This window comes from Tachysurus fulvidraco, chromosome 24 (genome assembly GCF_022655615.1).
Source record: "Tachysurus fulvidraco isolate hzauxx_2018 chromosome 24, HZAU_PFXX_2.0, whole genome shotgun sequence".
NCBI lineage: Eukaryota > Metazoa > Chordata > Actinopteri > Siluriformes > Bagridae > Tachysurus > Tachysurus fulvidraco.
The window spans coordinates 15,538,879-15,560,637 of NC_062541.1; the positions used below are offsets into that span (position 1 = coordinate 15,538,879).

The 21,759-nt window shown below is 40.9% G+C and overlaps 2 protein-coding genes across 6 annotated transcripts in view; one reads left to right on the forward strand and one right to left on the reverse strand.

Moving 5' to 3' along the window:
* The window catches only part of tmem184a (transmembrane protein 184a), a 31,242-nt gene extending 23,856 nt beyond the window's left edge, over positions 1-7,386 (forward strand). Inside the window, exon 10 of the mRNA XM_047807769.1 lies at positions 7,369-7,386. The gene's annotated coding sequence lies outside the window, so the exon portion shown is untranslated. The remainder of the gene's footprint in view (positions 1-7,368) is intronic.
* mafk (v-maf avian musculoaponeurotic fibrosarcoma oncogene homolog K) lies at positions 958-15,818 on the reverse strand. Of its 5 annotated transcripts, none has more exons than XR_007139368.1 (4): positions 15,618-15,818; positions 5,781-5,827; positions 3,611-5,371; positions 958-3,564 (listed from the first exon to the last, which is right to left on the reverse strand). XR_007139368.1 is itself a non-coding variant. In XM_027173870.2 (3 exons), the coding sequence occupies exons 2-3, from the start codon at positions 5,814-5,816 to the stop codon at positions 4,937-4,939; spliced, it is 471 nt and encodes a 156-aa protein (XP_027029671.1). In that variant the 5' UTR covers positions 5,817-5,827; positions 15,618-15,818; the 3' UTR covers positions 958-4,936. The 5 variants fall into 5 exon arrangements, 1 of the variants encoding a protein (XP_027029671.1); XR_003444794.2 differs by having other exon boundaries at positions 958-3,459; positions 3,506-5,371; XR_003444796.2 differs by having other exon boundaries at positions 958-2,146; positions 2,197-5,371.
* Between the last annotated feature and the right edge of the window lie 5,941 nt (positions 15,819-21,759).

Genomic DNA, 21,759 nt, shown 5'->3' on the forward strand with positions numbered 1-21,759 from the left:
GGGGGGTAAAGTAATTATTACCAGAGCTTCTCGGTGATTTTAGTCCCGTCCGAATGTGCCATCTCGGTAATCATTACGGACAGTGTCAGTAAAGATTACGGCGACTTTTACCTTCTGTAAAAAGGTCTGGAAAAATTACCTCAGGTAATACTAATCCCGTCCGAATAGACCCGCTGTAAATATGTACGGTAAAATTCCGTCATTTCCTGTTTAAAAGTAGTTTTTGGCGCGTTTTGCAAACGCGGAGGCGCCAAGTTGTCTGTTAGCGCACGTGATAACAGGAAGCGACGTCATACGCACATGATGACAAGGAGGTTACTGTGGTGCGTAAAGCGAGTTACCTCTCCCACTTCTGCTAGTTTTACTGAAATGTCTTGTCCTGTGCGAATTGGCCAATTAATATTACAGACGTCTTGAGGTAAAATTGCATTACTCCACGTCCCCACGTAAAACTAATCCCGTCCGAATAGGGCTTAAGATGGTAAAGGAAGAAACCTTGAGAGGAACCAGACTCAAAGGGGAACCTCATCCTCATCTGGGTGACACTGGAGGGTGTGATTTATAAATGTACACATCAACAATTGTGTATTGATGAGGAGGTTTTTGTCCTCAAAGACCACATGGAGTTCACATCTCTTTAGTATCACAGAGTCTAACTGGAGCTGGTAGATCTCTAGATGTCTCAGGATCCTCACAGAGTCTGCCTCGTCTCAGTGGAGCTGAGCTGGTACAATTTCGGGATGGGTAGATAGAGACAAGCAGTGGAGAAGAATTAACACAGATGCTGTTCATAATATTAGCAAGTCTGATGTAATCGTGCACAATAATCACTAAATCACTAAATAAATCCCTGAGATTTCTTTCTCTTTTTTTTTGTAATCGAAGAAGCTTTATTTAAAAGTACAAAATGGACACTGCATACTATGTACAGGAATAATTTACTTTCTTCTATGCAGCCAGAGTGGGAAAATGCGCACGGGTTTATTTGTACATGAGGGTAGTTCATTGACCGACAGAAAGTAAATAAATGAATGTAAATACAATAATTTAGAGGTTCAAAATAAATAAACATTTCAAGTGTAATAGATATACACAGATTACTGTAATGGTGTAAATCATATGAGTTTGTTTTTTTTTTATTTAAAGTCTAAGTTTGCTGCCTTTCTTGTCCTCGTTTACTGTACAATCTGCTGTTCGTGACACTTTCCAGAACTTTGTCTGCGGTCAGAAGTTTAAACCATCTGCCGCGTTATCCTTTCCTACAGTACATCAGCGATATCAAGCTCAAGATCCTTAGAAACTATAGCTAACTACTGTCCGCTAATAGCCGTTTCTTCCTGTTACCTTTCCGTTCGACCTTAACATGGACGACCGCAGGGGTCGGGGTTTGGAGCAGCAGTGTTTAATCTTATTGAGATTCTCTCTGTGTGTTTATAGGCAAGTGTGTTCAAGAGCACTGGTTAAAAGTTATGTGCGTTCATGGTAAATAGCTTTAAGGACTGACTGAGCGTGTTTAGAATATATACTTTCAAAAAAATAGATATGTAAAATAGAATAATTTAACTTGTTCAGCCAGAAAAAGGCCACATACAGCATACGCAGAATAGGAGAAAGAAGGAAAACAAACAAAACAAAACAAAAAAGTACCCACTTAGTGAGAACAGCATCCCAATTATGCTATGACCATGAAATAATTTTTTTTTAAAAAAGGGGACTATAGGGAGAACCTGGTACGTGAGTACGCTTTTGTCTAGCAGATAGTTACAATTTTAATCAATGTCCTTGGTCTAATTACACTCTGTATCCAAACTGGCCAACTAAACACTGGCAACCGAGTCAGAGGGTCTCCTGTTTCCTGTAACGTGGCACAGTGGTGGCTCTACTGGTTAAGGCTCTGGGTTGTTGTTCGGAGGATCAGAGGTTCAAGGCCCGGCACAGCCAAGCTGCCACTGCTGGGCCCTTGAGTAAGGCCCTCAACCCTCCCTGCTCCAGGGGCGCTGTATCATAGCTGCCCCTGCACTCTGACCCCAACCTCCTCAGTTGGGGTATGTGAAGAAAAGAATTCCACTGTGCTGTAATGTATATGTGGCGATAATAAAGGCTTCTATCTTCTAGAATAATCTCAGCCCGCGTCTTCTAGAATAACCTCAGCCCGCGTCTTCTAGAATAACCTCAGCCCGCGTCTTCTAGAATAACCTCAGCCTGTGTCTTCTAGATTAACCTCTGCCTGCAAGATCTCATCCATGTGGTTCATGTTCTGAACAAAATACGTTCATTTCTATTCTTGGTCCATAAAAGAAATGGTTCATTCTTCCAATATATAAGATATGCAGCGTCTTGGATTCACTAGCATTTGTTCACAGCATTTTGAGAGCTCCCTGTTAGAGGTTAGCACAAGTCACTGGGTGGTGGTGGTTTTGTTTTGGGTTTCAATTTGAACTGGAATTTCATAAAGAGGAACCGATTGTAGGACGAACTTGGGTAATTACCTCCTTCTATGGAATAGGAAGTGAAAAAGAAGTAGGCATTGGGCTGGGGAATTTCTAGGTTTTTGAATTATTTGTTGTTTTTTTTTATGATCCAAAACTATAAGTAAAGGTTTAGAGGTTGAAAATGTCCTGGCATTTCTTTTCTCTTCGAGTCAGATGTAAGCACACGTGTCTAGAGTCAGTTTGAAATGTCAGCAAGTCGTCACAACAACAATGCCTTGGCAGATACCGAAATGACACGTGCGCTTTACAGACAGGTCACGTGAGCGGCTACATCCACGAAAGCGTCTGAGAAGCGCGCGCTCCGCATCACTATGGACACCGACACGTGCGCTGATTAGACGTGTGGCTTTGTAATCACGATTTATACCAATCAGAAATGATCACAGAGCAGACGTGTAAAATATCTGAACTTATTTAACATACTACTGGCAAGATATGCAGGTCATGTCCGAAAAACAAACAACAAATTAAAATGTATAAAATACAAAGGAAATCTTCTGGATCAAGAGTAAAATAAACCTAAATACCATTCGGATATGTAGAAGGACATATAAAACATTGAGAAGAGATACAAAATGATAAGTATGCTAAAAGCACAGCAGTAGGCCACAAAGCCAGGGCTATCAGCGACCTACACAGCAGCACAGTTTATTTTTCCCCCTAAGGGAAGAAGGAACAGTCATAGTCACTTGGGTAAGAGAGAATCCTGATTGCACGTGGGATCATTTCTCTAAGAAATCAATCAACAGAACAAGCATTTACACGTAGGCTTCACGTTACCTATTTCTGACAACAATAACATAAAAATAAAATACGCTGCACGTTGAGTCACGTCGTAAAACACCAGGATTGTCTTTTTACCCAAGAGCCTGTCTCGAAATATTGGTGATTTCATAAACATTTAAATCAGGGTTACAAACACTGTCAGTGCCACCTTGCGTGACCTGGCCGTGCCACCTTGCGTGACCTGGCCGTGCCACCTTGCGTGACCTGGCCGTGCCACCTAGCGTGACCTGGCCGTGCCACCTTGCGTGACCTGGCCGTGCCACCTAGCGTGACCTGGCCGTGCCACCTTGCGTGACCTGGCCGTGCCACCTCGGGTGACCTGGCCGTGCCACCTCGGGTGACCTGGCAGTAGGAATGCTTTCTAAACGGACGGAATTACTCTCGCTTTTTTCATTCGTGATGCGAAAGCGAATCTGTAATATACAGGTAATAATGGACTTGCGTTACTTCTGCCAAGACAGCTCACGTCTCTATATCCAATATGGATCACCTTCCATTCGTTATAGCGCTGACGAGGAAAGAAATATACATATATATCTATATATAAACATAACATATGAGAAAGCAGGTGCATTGCTATAAATTCTTTCCTTGTGAAGTGATGTGACAATAAAAGGTGGTCTTTCGCCGATTATTAACAGGAAATAGAAGTTAGTGATAAAGGGTTATACTTATGCTAGGATTATTATTATGCTAATAGTAGTAGTCAATGTAACTGACAAGTGCCTTTTAAATCCTATTATTTCTTTGTCCTGAATAGTCCTGTGTGTCATTGTGATTAGGAAGTGCTTTTATAATATTATATTAAACTGTAATTCAACAGTAAAAGTTAAGTGCTGTTCTAAATATTCTTTAGAATAATTGCTGAGTCACTTGTTCCGTGTGATTCCTCATTGTCTCGGTTTGTGAAGTCATGTGAATGTGTGTATGGGTGCAAGACTGGTTTAAAACTATCCTGAAAACATGGCTTTAAGGACTTCATCGGTCTAACACCAGTTTCTGGACATCCATTATGCGTGCACTTAATGAGAAGTTTAACCCATGGCCCTTCATGTTAGTCCTGAAATCCTATATGCGTGAGCGTAATCCGTATACGGCTAACAAAAGCTGAGGACAAAAGGTCTTAAGCTTTTTGCAAGTATAAGCAATTTTTTTTTTCCTTACATTAAACTTCAGTAACAAGAATATACTGCAGATGGTGTTTCTCCATTGATAATGTACGTTTTTCACTCTCTGGTGTAAATTAAGATACCACAGGCATCAGCGCATTCACAGACTGCCATGGCAGGTTCATTCAATCTCAAGTACTTAATCTTAAAGTCTGCAAGTCGCATCTCTGCTAAATCTCAGTCTGGGTCAGAGAGAAGGCGAGAAGGTCGGTGAGCGCTGCAGGTGCCGGAGCTTTAGAGCACAGTGCACAGACGACGTGGATGGGGTCGTGTGTGAATATATATATATATATATATATGAGTGTGAGTTTGTGGGAGGAACAACAGAGAAATAACATCAAAACATCAAAAATAAATGAAAAAGAGACGTTATGGTAAAATGGCAGTCTCCTGCCTCCCCTTCCCATCCCTTTAGTCTGTGGAGAATTAGACGGGAAGATTTGGACCAATTTGGACCAGATGGAAGAATTCCTCATTCCTTCCCTCCCACTATGACGGTGCGGAACACGGCGGAGACGCGGAGCCGTGATTGGCTGACTTGACAATGGTGATGACGGAGGTGGTGGCCACCTTGGCAGGTGTGAGTGGGCCGCATGCCACGGTACGGGCAAAGCACTGCAGCGCCTCATACTTGGCACGCAGCGCGTCCAGCTCCAGGCGCATGCTGGCATTCTCACGGGCAAGCTTCTCGACTTCTTGTTGCAGCAGCGACTTCTGGCGTTCCAGCTCCTCCTTTTGCGTGACGCGCTTGATGCGGCAGCTCGCGGCATAGCCTCGGTTCTTGAGCGTGCGCCGTCGCTGCTTCAGCCGCACCACATCCTCCTTGGTGAGGCCGCGCAGGTGCTGGTTCAGTTCGCGTACTGACATGGCCACCAGCTCGTCATCGCTCAGTGCCGGCGCATTCTCACCCGCCTCCTTCTTCACCTGGATCAGGGGCAGCAGAACAATTCAAAGCTATGGCTAAACTTTTAGTCATGGTGTGTCATTACATTACATCACATCAGGGTTCTGGTCTGGAAACGTAAAATAAACATCTACAAAGGGTGCGGCTGAACCCGATAGGTCAGTGTGGATTAATTTTCTGCAATAGCACAGCTCCAAGGCAACAACAATACAAAAACCTGTTAAACAATATACCAACAATTTTTCATACTAAATTTAGGCATCTTCATGAAATTGCCTTATTATCTTAAAGGGCAGAGTCGAAAATGTTGCAGTGTTGGGCTTTTAGTTTTAGCTGGGCTTTTGCTGAATCCATCCAGTTTGGCTGTTTGTTAAAAAAAATCTATTTGAAATGAGATTATTAATACAGGACTTTAAAACCAGGGCTTACCTTTACTGCTTTGTTTGGTTTAAAATGAGTCGTCATACCCTGAAAGTCTGTGGAGAGAACGACAGACATCACGATTACTATATGAAACACTTAAGGTAAATTTCCACCTAGAATAAACAGATGTGCATTATTGTGGTCGCTAATAGAAAAGTGGATGTAAGATACACTGCCGATTTGACCAATGAGAATTTGTAAACTACTAGAATTTAAGTGAATAGAAGGATTTCAGAAGCATTAGCTGTCACAGCTTCATGGCCCCCCTTTTTTTTTTTTTTTTTTTTTTTGGCCCCTTCAGACTCATCATCCCGTAGTGCTCACTTAGATATAAAATAAGAACAAGAACTTCCTGATTTTGGCCAGCAGGGGTCAGCAATGCTCAACAAACCGAGTAGCAGACCAACGCAATGCTGTGTAAGTGCTGAGGAAGCAGTTCAACCCTTCAGTATTGAGCTTTGATTGATCTGTCTGGTCTCCAAAGTGTTGAAAAGAATTTTAGACAGTCTAGACATTGTGGCTGTTGACAAAATAAAAGACACCGTGTATTAAATTGTGTGAGCCAGCGTCAGAATTCACAGAAACATTGGCTGATGTAGAGATTCCCTTCTAATCAGTGTGTGTGTGTGTGTGTGTGTCTGTGTGTCTGTGTGTGTGTGATGACTAGGCCTATGATAAACAATGTTCATTCATAACTGTGCCAGAAAATGCTGAGCAACCTCAAATACACAACCTCGAATCTCAGGCATCTCATCATTAGCCAAGTCACTTTAAAATTATTTTACTTTTAATCTGCACATTTAAGTGTTACGGTTACAGAGCATCTTTTTTCCCTATGTTCAATTTGCATTACTCATCATATAGTCCTTAATCGGCAGCTAGTGTGTGACCACTAGGTCATTGTTGGCTGGATATATTTGGTTCTCAAACTATTCTTAACCCAAGAGTGACATTGCATGGGGTTTTTAAACAGCTCAATGGTGCTAAGCTTTATATATATACACACATATACACACAAACACACACACACACTTTCCACTAATAGACAGGGTCCAGGCAGAAGGGGGCTGAGAAAATGTGCACAGCAACAAATAACATCTACAGTCAGTAAATGTTCAGGGTGTTGTTTGTGTTCCAAGGATCTTCTACTGCCAAATGTCTAAGTGAAGTAAAACATAAATAAATAAATAAAATAAAGAAAATAGTTCAAACACAGGAATGCATACAGGCCTATATATATATATATATATATATATATATATATATATATATATATATATATATATATATATATATATATATATATAAAATCCTATGTGCATGCTTCAGTTAAATAATTTCCAACATGAACAAACCCGTTTTGTGCTGTCAGAAGTTCTGAAATTCATCTGAAAGATCATGAGAAGATTTTCTAAGATCTCCAAGCTTAAAAAAAAAAAAAACCCTTTATGCTGTTACTCATTTAAAACCCAGAGTTCTTTTTAATTCCTAAATCCATTTTTTCCCCTAAATCGAAATGTTGAAAAATAAATAAATAAATAAATAAAACAACTAAATGCCACATCGATCACGGACTCGTCCGTATATCCGGTACGTGTGTGTGTGTGTGTGTGTGTGTGTGTGTGTGTGTGTGTGTGTGTGTGTGTGTGTATACGGAACCTGAAAGAGCTGTACAATGAGAGACGATCTCTTTAATTTAGCAGCTTAGTTCCTTTATAGCGTGAACCCGATAAAAAGTCAAATGACAGTAGAAAGTCCCTGATGAGCTTAAAATGCACAGGCATTACATCAGGCTGAAAAGAGAACAATCATGTCACCAGACAACAGTCATGCAACTTGTTTGGGGTTTTTTTTTTTTTTTTTTTTTAGTTTGTTTGTTTTTGAGCATGTCAGGATTTGCTTTTGCTAAGCAGACTATCACAGACTACACTTTACTTGTCTCTGTGATATGTTAAACATTCCTGAGGACATTGTGTCACTACGAATAGTTTCCCTTACACAGTCACTGTTATATTTTTGTTTTTACACAATGTGCTTTATCAGGTTTAGAGCCATGGCTGACAGGCTGACAGGATTGTGTTACACTGGGCTTTCCTGGCTCGCTTCATGCCCTTATTTAACTCTCCTGGTTATATTTAGCTCAGTGTGCTGACCGGACAGTTCTGCCAACAATGCGATTTAAGTGGAAATGTGATAAGTGATACCTCATTAGTGAGGACAGGGGCTCAGACCGAAGGCAGCAACGTTCTCGTCCGGCGATTATCAAAGACGAGCGATTATTCGTTCAGACGAAAAACATTTATTCTAGTCTGGTGTCCTATAACTTCCTTGGGTTTGTTCACATCAACTGAAAAACCCTTTGACTATATCGGGTTGACGTGTGAAATGTTTTAAGAACATTTAACATTCGGTAAGATTGGATTAAACATATGAACAGAATTTTCCCCTGCACACCAGTGATATTCCCTTCCCGGACAGATGGTATATCTGGGACGTTCTTATTCCTCTCTTTGTTTGAGTTTAAGTAAAGCGGTGCACCTGACACACATTAAAACTTCACTCCAAACGGTTTGGCCATGACGGGATCAAACACAGAGCCTGGGCATCCTCGGTCAGGTTCGGCATAGATAATGAACCGCAAAAGTTGAAACGAAACTCCGCATAAGAACACGCTCGAGCCTTGATTCATACCATCTGGAAGTCTAGCACACGGTAGGTCCCTAAATGGGCCCCAGTGTGTGTTTTATTCAGATCGAAATAGTGAGGAACAAAACTAATTATGGTAAGAATCGTATACTGAAAATGTAACTAAAAATGACAGCTCGCGAAAACCATATATAGCTAAAGTTTGGGGAAGACAACAGCGGTATGCACAAGAGATGACAACACGCCTTGTATTTTGGCTCCATACTTGCAATCCAGAGATAATCTCTCTCTCTCTCTGTCTCTCTCTCTCTCTCTGTCTCTCTCTCTCTCTCTCCATAGGAAAAAAAAAAACAGCAGAATCCCTAAGGGTTAAGTCTAGCCAAAAATATTAGACAAGTGATGCAAGGCTAGCAGAAATTAAAGAAGTTTTCCTAGACAGCAAGCTTTCATGAGTGCTGTGTGAGAGAAGGGGCTCCTGGTTTTCTGTTTCCCAAGGAAGGCCATCAACTCAAGACTTTTAAGACCCTGACCCCCCCCCAGACCTACATATAGGGCTCTAGCCTTTGAGGTCTCCCTTTCAATCAAGCACACACACACACACACACACACACACACACACACACACACACTTTACATTCCTTCACAGTGTAGTTGTGCATTTTTCCCAGTGCACAGTGAAGTAAGGGGACTTGACGAGAGAGGGGCCCCACTTCACTTGCTCAGTCCTGCTAAAAAGGAAAAGCCCTGGCATTCCAAGGCCGTGTTTTCATCATCGCTCTCCTCAGAACAACGGCGGCATTTTTCCCTCCACCCAACTCGGCACTGCCTTTGGCGACATGCGATCAACGGGTACGAAACACTGGAGCTCTTATTCAGGATATCAAGAGCCAGGCTAAGAAAACAGAAAAACATGTCACAGGGGAAGGGAAGGGAGGGAAGCCATAGAGAAATGCGCAAAAGCAGGAATAACGGGGTAACTTTTCTCACCGTATACATGCGTGTGGTGATGAAAGGGACCTGTTTACTGTGTGGAAACTTTAACTTATATTCCATATATGAAGAAGACATACTGTAGCAATACAAGGCTGTATAAAAGCAGAACAATGTTTTATTTGGTTTGTGACCAAATAACCGCGTTAGCTTAAGAACTCTAGCCAAAGCAGATCAGGATCTTAAATCATGTAAAAAAAAAAATAATAATAATAAAATAAAATAAGTCTCAGACAGAGAACTCGACTCCTCAAGGCTGAAGATCTTGGCAGAGTTAATCAACAGAACTCGAAATGACTTCATTTACAAATTTCTGAATGTCTGAGAGCTTAACGAACCACAGATTTCATGTTTATGTTGCTATGTGGACGCTGATAACGTTGTGTGTGTGTGTGTGTGTGTGTGTGTGTGTGTGTGTGTGTGTGTGTGTGTGTGTGTGTGTGTGTGTGTGTGTGTGTGTGTGTGAGACGCTTGTGCTCCTGGAGTTGGCGTACATTTCGCCCGAGTCTCAGCGTTCCAAACCTGCTGTCATTTTAAATACTTAGCAGGTTATAAATGTGCTTTTTTTGGATTACGTTAGTGACTATGAAATTTGGTAGCGCTTCAAAAATGTTCTGCTTTTCAGACTTACAAAAAAAGAAGAAAAAAAAAATCTGCCAGCTTCGATTTGTTAACCGTCCACCGAACCAGACACCAAGTGATCGTGTTTGTTGTTACAGACGATACAACACGATATAGGCGTCAACATTTAGTGTCGGTAGATGTTTATGCTTTAAAATTCGAAACGTCTTACAATTTTTTTTGTCACCATGATGTGATGTTCTCTGTTCTGATTGGTCAGGAGGTGTTGAGTTCAGCTCTGACAGCGGACCGGTTTATGTCCGTGTGCTCGTCCTGATCGGTTCTCATTCACGGGAACTTGCACGTCGAAGGCTTCATGTAATGAAAAAGCCTGTAAAGTTTTTTCAATATTTTTCAGTTCATTTTATTTGTTTAGTGCTATTAACACGTATTTACGTTGCCTCAATGCAGCTTTACAGAAGTATAAAAGCAGAAAAAATAAGAATAAGAATAAAAATAGAAATAAACGAATACCTTAATTTAACGTTTAAAAATAACTTGAAAATATTCATTTTAAATTTAAAGTACTATATATCTCTAACATCAGGAAAACACGTTATAATTTAACAAACAAAACCCTTTTTTTTTTTAAAAGGAAGGAGTCTCCAGTGTCAGAGGTTCATAATAGAGGTAAAGTTGTTCCTGTTCTAGTCTTCGGAGAGCTTTGCAGGGCCTTTTTAGCATCAAATCAAATGAGGTCTTTTGTAAGCCTAGTGGTTAAGGTTACTACTGATCGGAAGGTCATGAGTTTGAATCCCGGGTCCACCAATCTACCACTGCTGGGCCCCTGAGCAAGGCCCTTAACTCACTCACTCAATTTCTACCGCTTATCCGAACTTCTCGTGTCACGGGGAGCCTGTGGCGTCTCAGGCGTCATCGGGCATCGAGGCAGGATACACCCTGGACGGAGTACCAACCCATCACAGGGCACACACACTCTCTCATTCACTCACACACTCACACACTACGGACAATTTTCCAGAGATGCCAATCAACCTACCATGCATGTCTTTGGACCGGGGGAGGAAACCGGAGTACCCAGAGGAAACCCCCGAGGCGAGGGGAGAACATGCAAACTACACACACACAAGGCGGAGGCGGGAATCGAACCCCCAACCCTGGAGGTGTGAAGCGAACGTGCTAACCACTAAGCCACCGTGCCCACCAGACCCCTAACTCTCAGTATAAAATATAAAATGAGATCACATGTATGTCGCTCTATAAGCAATAAGTGAGTCTGCCAAATGCTGTAAATGTAAAATCACTTAGAATGTTAAAGGAGTGATTGTCTGTAGCTGCTATAAAACAAGCGATAATAGGAACTTGTTGCACGGATGTGCAGGAATATTAAATGTAGCCAGAACTATATGGTTAAAAACATATAATGTTTTTTTTTTTAAATAAATTACTGTTATGGAATTTTTTTGGCTTACTGTATACACCATTAAACAGGCTGTAGCATTATAAACATAAGATTCCTGGTTATTACATCACCACAGATAATTGTGGTGGAGTTATTCCACACCTATCGTGCTGTACGAGCTGAGAATTACTGCTGAATAACAAGCCCAGAGCGCAGTTCTGCACAGATTCATGCGGAAGTCACCAAAACAGAACCAAAACTTTGAAGATCACAAGGGAAAGTTGGTCATCACCCTGTGTTCCAGCGTGTAGGTGGTATCATGAGGATGTTAGTCACTGTACCGAAGCCCAAAAGGTGGAGACAGACAATAATATTATTGAGAAGACATGTTTAATTTTTTTTTATTTTTATGAAGCTCTGGGTTTCACATCAAGGAAAATGTGCACTCTGAAAAAGTCCACTGCCAAATACTGAACTCTTTCCGTTGACCTCAGATGATGACGTACAGTGCTGCAAGCTCTCCATACTTTTTTTTCTCATGCTGTTCTTTCTGATACCAATAAAGCAATCTGCCGATTTTTTTTTTATCTTTAAACCTCCAGCCAAAAGCAATATTTACTAAGCATTACATGGTTCAGATTTTACTGTCGCAAAGGTCGTCTCTGGGGCCAGACGGCGATACGGTCGGGTGGCTGCGGTTTTAGTGTTTTAGAGATTTAACTCAGACAAGCAAAGTCTCAGAGCAGCTATAGAATCTGCCATGTGTCAGCGTTGAGCCGTCAGACTGAGAGCTGGAGATGATGGGAGGTGGATTTCACATATAAAGCCAAAACAACACTGGTATGACCTCGCTGTTTTGTTTCCAATCTGTCTACATCTTTGCTAGTCAGCGTCAGCACTGTGCACATTTCTCTCCTCTTGGTTTTGTTGGAGTTGGAGGGAAAGAGCTCCTCCCTGCTCCGCTCCTTCACAAGGCGTGTAGTGCAGCGGCGGCACAATCGGCAGGATCTTATGTAAAGGAAACGGAGCGCATAGCCGAGGAGTGAGTCATGCTGTTTACTGGTAAGAGCTAGGACGAGCAGCAGGGAATCACACCCTCCCGAACTGACATTTCCTGGAAAATCCCGCCGTTTCACAGAGCGGAAGGAAAAGTACAGGGAAAAGGGCTGGCGTGACGGCCGGAACTTTCTACGGATAAGGAGGAGAGGTGGGTATCCAAGCAGGGCAACTTTTTTTCCCTTTAACTTGGGAAGCAGGGATTCAAAAGAATGCAAAGTATGCACAAAACAAAGACAAGCCCACGGGTAACATGGAGAAAAGTAACCGACACGATCCCACGGAAGGAACATGTGCACGTCATTTTAAGCCATGTTAAAAACCCGGTGTGTTCTACACTGAGGCAGGTGTTCGGAAAACCGTGCGGCTAACTCGTACCCTGCTCGTGCTCTCGTGTATGTCTACAGACAACAGCTAATGAGACAGGGAGGCTTCCGACAAGCATAAACACCGAATCGCCCAAATGGGTTTTCAGTTCCAGACGGCTCACCCGCAGCCCAAAACCACAGTGTGGTGTGGTCACTCCTGTCAGATCCAGGAATTGGTGAGAGTAGCAGGAAAAGGGCAGGGTAAAGTTGGCACATTATGGCTTAAACACCCCCACAGGGTTCTCTCACACGGGGCCCCAGAAAGAGCTACGACATGCCTATAAACTCCTGGATTATAATCTAAACTCACTGCATGTGCTCTCACTCTCGATCGCTTTCGATCCTGATCATCACCGGCTGCTAGGATTCCACATCAAAAAAGCTTGACCCTTTAGTCCCGGAGATGAAATTAGAATTAGTCAGAATAGCTAAGACATGGATCATGATGACTAAGGTTTATATTGCAACCTCAGTCAAGAGTTACTACTCAGATGAAAAGACTTAGAGCAGTTTGGAGTTCCCCGTGTTGCAATCTTCATGATTAAAACACCCGCCACCTCAGTTTTGTTCACTTTCAATGCCTGCTTTGAAAAACCACAATGAGTACAGTAACCATCCTGTTCTGTTCAATCAAGCATGCAGTTCTCACCACAAGCCCTTTCTCAAGCCACATGCAGTCATATTTAAAGTTTTTGCTGAGAAACATCAAAACTCCACACACATACGAGACACACAGCCATTGCTGATGATCTGAGCTAAGTGCATGTAAGCCAATGCTAACAACCCATCCCACGCTGGCGATCAGCCCACGTGTCGATCTTATGATAGTTTGCACTTCCTCTGGGATTCTAAAAGAAGCAGGCAGACGACGCAATAGGTGTGGGAGGTCAACGCCACAGACACCTAAGCCTCTGTGACTCAGAGTAAGCCACGGATGAGGTCACGCTGCTTGCGTACGGTGTGACATAAAGAGCCACGCTGAGGTGCGACTCCTCCAAGATTTTCCACATCAGAAGGCAAAGGTCATTAATCAGTGACACGTTAGCAACCCTCAGCCATACAATCAGAAGCAATACATTATGTCTCTTTGTGCTTTGGCACACTTTAAATCACGACATTTCATCACAACACAACAATGTTTTCTTTCCATCACAGCCAGTTCAGCAAATATCACTACAACAGGTTTAAATGCACCAGTGCACATGTGGCAGCTTTGAGTATTTTATCCCATAGCTGACACTTATGGGAAAGCAATGAGAAGAACAGTCTCCACAGTAACAAAGATAAAAAAAAAAAAGAGCACTCCATAATCACAAACAGATAAACCGGACACCACGTTCAATTATCTCCCGTAAAAAAGGTAAAGCTTCGAGCGGAACACGTACAGTACATTACACGTTCATCAGAAATCAAGTGCACCGCTTGCCTTGAATGGCTTGGTGCCTCTGAATGGGCTAATGGCAGCTCCTTTATCAGCCATTGTGGAAATGAATCACATTATCCACTTATGACTCACTTTCCCTGTGAGGGCGTAGCTGTAGGCTTCCACCAGTCTCAGAATGACCTATTGTCCAAAGGTTTCTTTAAAATGGACGGTTCGGGAATTACTTTAAATGCTTCCATATAGACCCGATGTTCGGTCACGTGCAACCTGCAACAGGCATCTTTTGGAAAAGTGTGAGAAAAGTAAAAAAATAAAGGGCACTGGTCCTTATCTCATCACTACCACCTAAGGGATGGATCTTAAAAGGAATGGAATTCAATTCCAATTGAAGATCTTACACTTTTGCACGTCTATGAAGGAAGCATATTAGGCATGTGGTAGCCTGGTGGTTAAGGTGTTGGGCTACCGATCGAAAGGTTGTGAGTCCGATCCCAGGTCCACCAAGCTGTCAGTGCTGGGCCCCTGAGCAAGGCCCTTAACCCTCAATTGCTCAGCTGTATAAAAATTTGATAATGTAAGTCGCTCTGGATAAAGGCTCATCTGCCAAATGCTGTAAATATAAATATTAATAAATACTAACAAGTGTTAGTATTTCACATGATATTAAAAGAGGGTCGTGGTGGTGGAGCTGGAAAGGGTGAGAATGGCCATGCACACGACCACGTGAACTCATGCACTCATCCAAATAATCACAATCTCTCAGACGTGGGTAGCGCAGACATGCAGATTAGTGGTGTTTTGGGGGAGTTTAGTGACTCTATGGGTATTTACGCTATAAACACCCCCCCAAACCCCACGAGTCTCGCGCCACCGGACTGTTGCGCCCTTTGTGCTGTGACTCGGACCACGTGTTTCTTCGTGCCATCAACCAAAAACGTCAACACCACGCATACACGTTTCATTCGCATATTTAGTCCTTGCGTCCTTGCTCTAAGAATGGCGTGAAGAATCACGTGTTATCTAAAGTTTGCATCTAAAGATATCAGATTCTTTTTTTTTTTTTTTTTTTTTGGGAAGAACTTGTCCAAAATATCTAAGAGCGCGCGCGCTCAATGTTTACAGCTTGGAGTCTACCGAGTCGGAAAAAGCGCACGAGCGCTCCTGATTGTTGTTGTTGTTATTGTTTTTTTGTTTGTTTGTTTGTTTGTTTGTTTTAAGTCTACCTAAGCTTTCGCACGCGTCCGAATATTTTGCAAGCTTGTTTTTTCATTTCTTCCTTTTAGATATTTTGCATGCAATCAAAACATCCAGACAGAACTGAAATGAATCGGTTCCATATGACTCTCAGATCCGTCATCAGGAGAACCGGAGCGAGATCACCGGGAATTTCTAAACATTCCTCCCCCTCATCTTACCTTGTGGACGCGGAATTCCCTCCGGGATTTTCGGTGAGTTTAGGAGGAATATCCTGCCTGTAGGCTTCAGCTGTCACTGGATGGGATGCGCGTCCCGCCGTCTAGCCGAAGCGGTGACCGTGAACTAAAGTCAGTCCGTCAGTCCGTCAGCCACGAAAACAACAACAATGTATCGACATTCCACTCCGTGCTTCCGCAAGCACGCGCGTCACCGACTCCTCGTGACCGCCCCCTCCATTCATGAAAATAACTTAGTGCTGACGTCAGACAGGCGGGAAACGAGCTGGGGGACAGAAATAGACGCAGCTGAAAATTCTTTCATCGTGTTCGAGATAAACTCATCTGAGTAAAATAAATGTCTGCGTTTATTGGGTTTAAAACACACAGAAAGACACGATGGGGGACTGATGTGATTAAAGGGGCTGTTGGTGCATTTAAAATACACAACGTTTCTGCTCAAAAGTGTTTGAAAGTTATATTGTGGTCACTTTTTTGTCTCTAAAGTTCTACTTAGATTATTTTATTATTATTTAAACTTTATTATTATTATTATTATTATTATTATTATTATTATTATTATTATCATCATCATCATCATTATTATCTAAAAAATTCTTGATAAAGTATTTTTTAATATTATCATCATCATCATCATCATCATCATTATTATTATTAATAGTATTAATATTATTATCAATTTCTTAGTAAATTATTTATTATTATTATTATTATTATTGACCATTTCTTGATAAAGTATTTATTATTATTATTATTATTATTATTATTATTATTATTGTTGTTGTTGTTGTTGTTGTTGTTGTTATTAACATTGTTTTATAAAATATTTATTATTATTATTATTATCATCATCATCATCATCATCATCATCATCATCATTATTATCTAAAAAATTCTTGATAAAGTATTTTTTAATATTATCATCATCATCATCATTATTATTATTAATAGTATTAATATTATTATCAATTTCTTAGTAAATTATTTATTATTATTATTATTATTATTGACAATTTCTTGATAAAGTATTTATTATTATTATTATTGTTGTTGTTGTTGTTATTAACATTGTTTTATAAAATATTTATTATTATTATTATTATTTTATTGCCTTTAAACTGCACAAATTTTCTAATCAATCTTTTTCTTTTTAACTATTATCAAACATTTATTGTCTTTAGACTACTACTAGTTTTCTACACTACTTTTCTCTCTTTTTAAATATCGCTCTGGATTCTGTCATCCTGCTGTGAATCATCAACAGCACGAAAATCTAATTCTTTCTAATTAGCCTCCTTCACCTAATAGGTTTTATAACTTTAAAATGTGTTATATTAGTGAGACACTCAAAGGCATCAGCAGCGCCCTCTATCATTGGTCAAGCGCAAGTGCATCATGGAATAACTCCTAGCTCTGCATACCATATTTCTAACAAGCTGCACAAGGTTCTGGCAAATGCACCTAGCATTAAAAGTTCAACAGAGTTTCAATTTCCATGAATTTATACATGAGATACCTTGGAGATGATGAAAATATTACCTTACAACATTGTGAGATCTCCTGATCTCACATATGCTACAGTTTTTGCTTTAGAGTTTGGCATGTCATGGATAATCTGCTGAGTAAATCAAAGACCCCCTTAAGCAAATATTGTATCTAAAGACAATTAACAAGCTAGATACTAAATTGCCGTATCATTTCCTTCCAAGGAATCTGACTAAGTGCAGGCCATATCCACTGGGCCTACAGGCAGCGTGCCAGCCAAACTGGCTCATTCTTTTCTTCTGTTGAGCAGCACAGCCACTGAGTGACTCACCACACATGCATTTTTTCTGAAGAGGCATATGGATCTAATTGCATAGTAGTGCGCTGTGTTCTTCCATGCACAGTATAAAGTCGAGTGCAAGTTGGCCGCACGAGTTGATGAGTAATCATGTTTGCCTTCTGGGTGGCTTTTACTGCATGGTGATCGGAAACCATTGCCTTAATACAGAGACGACAAAAGCCCATTTTACAAAGAAAACAAGTGCCCCATCTCTAGCAAGTTTTTAAACATTTCTAACATGCACACTGGATTAAAAGGTTCAATTGTGTCTCCTATAGTGATGGAACTGTTGTACACAATCCAGCAGAATTACCAGAAGATGTGATTCAAGCACACAGCTCAACTCTAGGCCCAGGGAATAGTTTTATTTATTTATTTATTTATTTATTTATTTATTTATTTATTTATTTAGTTTTTTTTTAGTTTTTTTCTTTAATTTCTAATGTTTTGGACATGTTACCTCAAAAACAGTGAATCATAGCCTCAGGACCACATAGTGGTTTTGGGAGAAAAAAGCTTATTTGCAAAATGCTTGAGCAGGTTTATAGACCTCTCTTGTGAGGCCAGCGTTATATTTGGAGTCTTGACTAAGCATTCCACTGACTTCATCAAAAAAAAATAAAAAATCAGCCCAGTATGAAAAACAGTTTAAGTGTTTAAGTAACAAGTTGCTGTGGCACAGACAGACGGTGAAGCAATCGTTTTGTGCATTGCCACTTTTAATTATTCTCAGTTATTAAAAGTGTTGGACAGGGTTCACCTTAGTACTATTTCAAACGGGTGATCGCATATGAGTCACATGCTACGTTTGCTTTTAATATCACTCTTCCCTGAATCAGTCTGTTGGGAAAAAAAATCCCAAATCCTGAACCACTATCCTGCTCAAATGAATGTGAGAGTGGAAGGAAAAGTATGAAGTTATTGCAGAACTTGGAACGCTAGATTAAAGAAAACCGATCGCACGTCCGATCGTTCGGAAAAGAGACACTTATTTTATACATACGGTGAAAATATAGCGTAAGAATAACACAACGTGTATTGAGCGATACATATTTGTGGTTAAACCCTGTTTGTGTTGACATCACTGAGGTCAGCTTATAAGCACATGTTGTTTTCAGCACAGCTCTTACTCTGCGTGCTGTTCTACTCTGGGTGAAAGTTTGTCTGGCAGACACGGGTAATGTCTGTCTTCACGCCTGACATCATTTTGTAATATGAGGATTCTTGGGAACCATAGTACCATAGTTCCTTGAAGCGTCCTTCCTTGCGCCACCTTCGATCGTTCCATTTACGAGATGTGTGGAAAATCTATGTGTCATTGTCTTTGGCTGTTATTCATTTTTAAAATGACATTTTATCTGGTTATGTTTCACAGAATAATATTATTTTTTTAAATAAAGCTCTCATGTCATAGTTTATTCAGTATGAGGTAAATAAACCCACTGGGAGACTGCTGACTAAGAGCTGTGCAACAGATTGGGCGTAGTGGAGTAGTGTTTCTCTGCACTGCCTTGATTACTTAGATAGATTGATGAGTATTTTCTATCTGTAAAAAAAATCTATAAAGAACCTGACTCACAGTTTAGGAGAGGAACCTTGGCTCTATAAGATCACTCAGCTGAGTGTTATTGTATTATTTGGATATGGACTTTTCTCAGCCCACCAGTGATACCGACATAACAGAGGAATGGTAGTGTGGACACAGTGACATCAAGACCAGGTTGATATCAAGTCAAGAAGCTTTTATTGTCGTTTCAGTCAAGCTGACGCAGTACACAGTGAAATGAGACAACGTTTCAGGATCACGGTTGTACATACGGTAAAACAACCTAAGGCTACATAGAACAAAACAGCGCTAAGTGCTTAAATCCTAGCCACATAAAGTGCAACGTCTGCAACTTAGTGCAAAAGTGCGAGACAAAAGACAGTGCAAACAGACAATACAAAATGCTAGAAGACAAATACACAAAAATACTACTGACCAGTGTGCATACTATATATTATAAAGTACATTGTGCAACTAGAGCAATTGTAAACATATACAAACTTATGTAACAGCAATTGAGTGAGTGATTGAATTGTACAGTACAGTATAGTTCACACCGTTGTGTGTGTGTGTGTGTGTGTGTGTGTGTGTGTGTGTGTGTGTGTGTGTGTGTGTGTGTGTGTGTGTGTGTGTTCGGTATAATTCGGTCCAACAATCCAAAATATCCAGTCCTCCAGTCTACAGATAAGTTACAGTCAGCAATTATAAACAATTATAAAGTGGTAAATGACTCAAATGATCAAATGACAATTAACTGTATATATTTATGTAACTCAGGACGAGTTCAACATCCTGTTCATCCAACTGAAGAATTTCAACCTACTGTACCACAGGCACCAATGTTAAAGTTCTCCATTCATTCTCCATCATTGTCTGGCCTTTTTTTTTGTACCTCATGATTCATATGTGTCATTCTATAGACCACCGTTATGTCAGCAGAGGTGAGAATTGACTAGTTTAAACCATCTCTGACCTTTCTGACCCTGCTCACCTACAGTACAAATACATGCATTTCCTTCTGATACCATAAATAAATAAATAAATAAATAAATAAATAAATAAATAAATAAATAAATAAAGTAGTTGTGCTTTATAATAGACTTCATTAGCACAAACCGATGCATTGCTGAAATACTACACTGTATCTTCACCACCAGCTTGTGCGGTATACAGAATTTTGCACATTTTAATTGAATGTTAAAATATTTATAAATCTTTTTCATCACATATCTACACTTCACTGGCAGAAAGGATGTGAAATCTAACCATCTAACACACCTACATGCTTACTGAATATCAGTTTCCAAAACCATGGGCATTAACATAGAGTTTGTCTCCTTTTTTCTTCTGTCTTATTGAGTCTTACCACTAGATGTTGGAGCGAGTCTGTGTGGATTTGTGTTCATTCAGCTACAAGAGCATTAGTGAGATCAGACACTGATGGTGTAAGAGTGAGGAGGTCTGGGGTTCAGTCTGTGTTCAGTGGGGTTGAGTCAGAGTCAGGGCTCAGTGCAGGACACTCGAGATCTTCTACTCCAACCTTCACACACCATGTCTTCATGGAGCTCTGTGCTTTGTGCACAGGGGCATTAACATGCTGGAACAAGCTTGGAGTTCCAGTGAGGGGAAATTGTAATGTTACAGCATACAACGACATTGTATACAGTTGTGTGCTTACGTCTGTGTGGTAACAGACTGGGGAAGAACCACATATGGGTGTGATGGTTAGGGAAATTAGCTGGTAAATTTTACTGAGGAACTTGTTGAATCATAGTCTTGTCTTTTCTTTTCTTTTTTTAGCTCTCCATGAAGTTTCAGTGGTTTTTCAAATGTGGTCTGTTATTTATTCACATTCTGTTTAACATGATTTTATGTTGAAAAGCAATGTTTGAAATTGTTCTTGTAATGACATATTTGTGCTCTCTCTCTCTCCCTCTCGGTCATTCTGTCTCTCTCTCTCCCTCTCGGTCACTCTGTCTCTGTCTCTTCCTCTCTCTCTCTGTCACTCTGTCTCTCTTTCTCTCTCTCTCTCCCTCTCGGTGACTCTGTCTCTCTGTCTCTCTCTCTCTCTCTGTCTCTCTCTCTCTCTCTCTCTCACCCCCACTCGGTCACCCTGTCTCTCTCTGTCTCCCTCTCGGTCACTCTGTCTCTCTCTCTCTGTCTCTCTCTTTCTGTCTCTCTCTCTCACTCTCGTTCTATTTCTCTCTGTCTCTCTCTCGGTCACTCTGTCTCTCTCTCTCTGTCTATTTCTCTCTGTCTCTCTCTCGGTCACTCTGTCTCTCTCTGCCTCTCTCACTCTCTCTCTGTCTCTCTCTCTCCCTCTCAGTCACTCTGTCTTGCTCTCCCTCTCAGTCACTCTCTCTCTCTCTCTATTTCTCTCTATTTCTCTCTATTTCTCTCTGTCTCTCTGTCTCTCTCTGTCTCTCTGTCTCTCTGCCTCTCTCTCTCTCTCTCTCTCTCTCTCTCTGTGTCTCTGTGTCTCTCTCTCTCCCTCTTGGCCACTCTGTCTCGCTCTCCCTCCTGGTCTCTCTGTCTCTCTGTCTCTCTCTCCCTCTCAGTCACTCTGCCCCCCCCCCATACACATATAAAGATATCAGATTTCAGATGATTTTATGCCCTAAAATGTGTTTTTGAAACAGACAAAAAAGGACAAACAAATCAAGCTACCATTTTGCTAGTTATCCTGGTTACACACAGTCTATTTAAGATTGAGTCAGATTCAGTTATGATTCAGTTATTGTTCAGTTTGATTC

What these genes read in the sequence shown, in the direction of transcription:
- mafk (XM_027173870.2), bottom strand. Translation starts at nt 5,816, where the DNA reads ATGACGACTCATTTTAAACCAAACAAAGCAGTAAAG. An exon ending in AACCAAACAAAGCAGTAAAG is followed by an intron (nt 5,372 to 5,780) that starts GTAAGCCCTGGT and finishes CCCCTGATCCAG; the next exon opens with GTGAAGAAGGAGGCGGGTGA.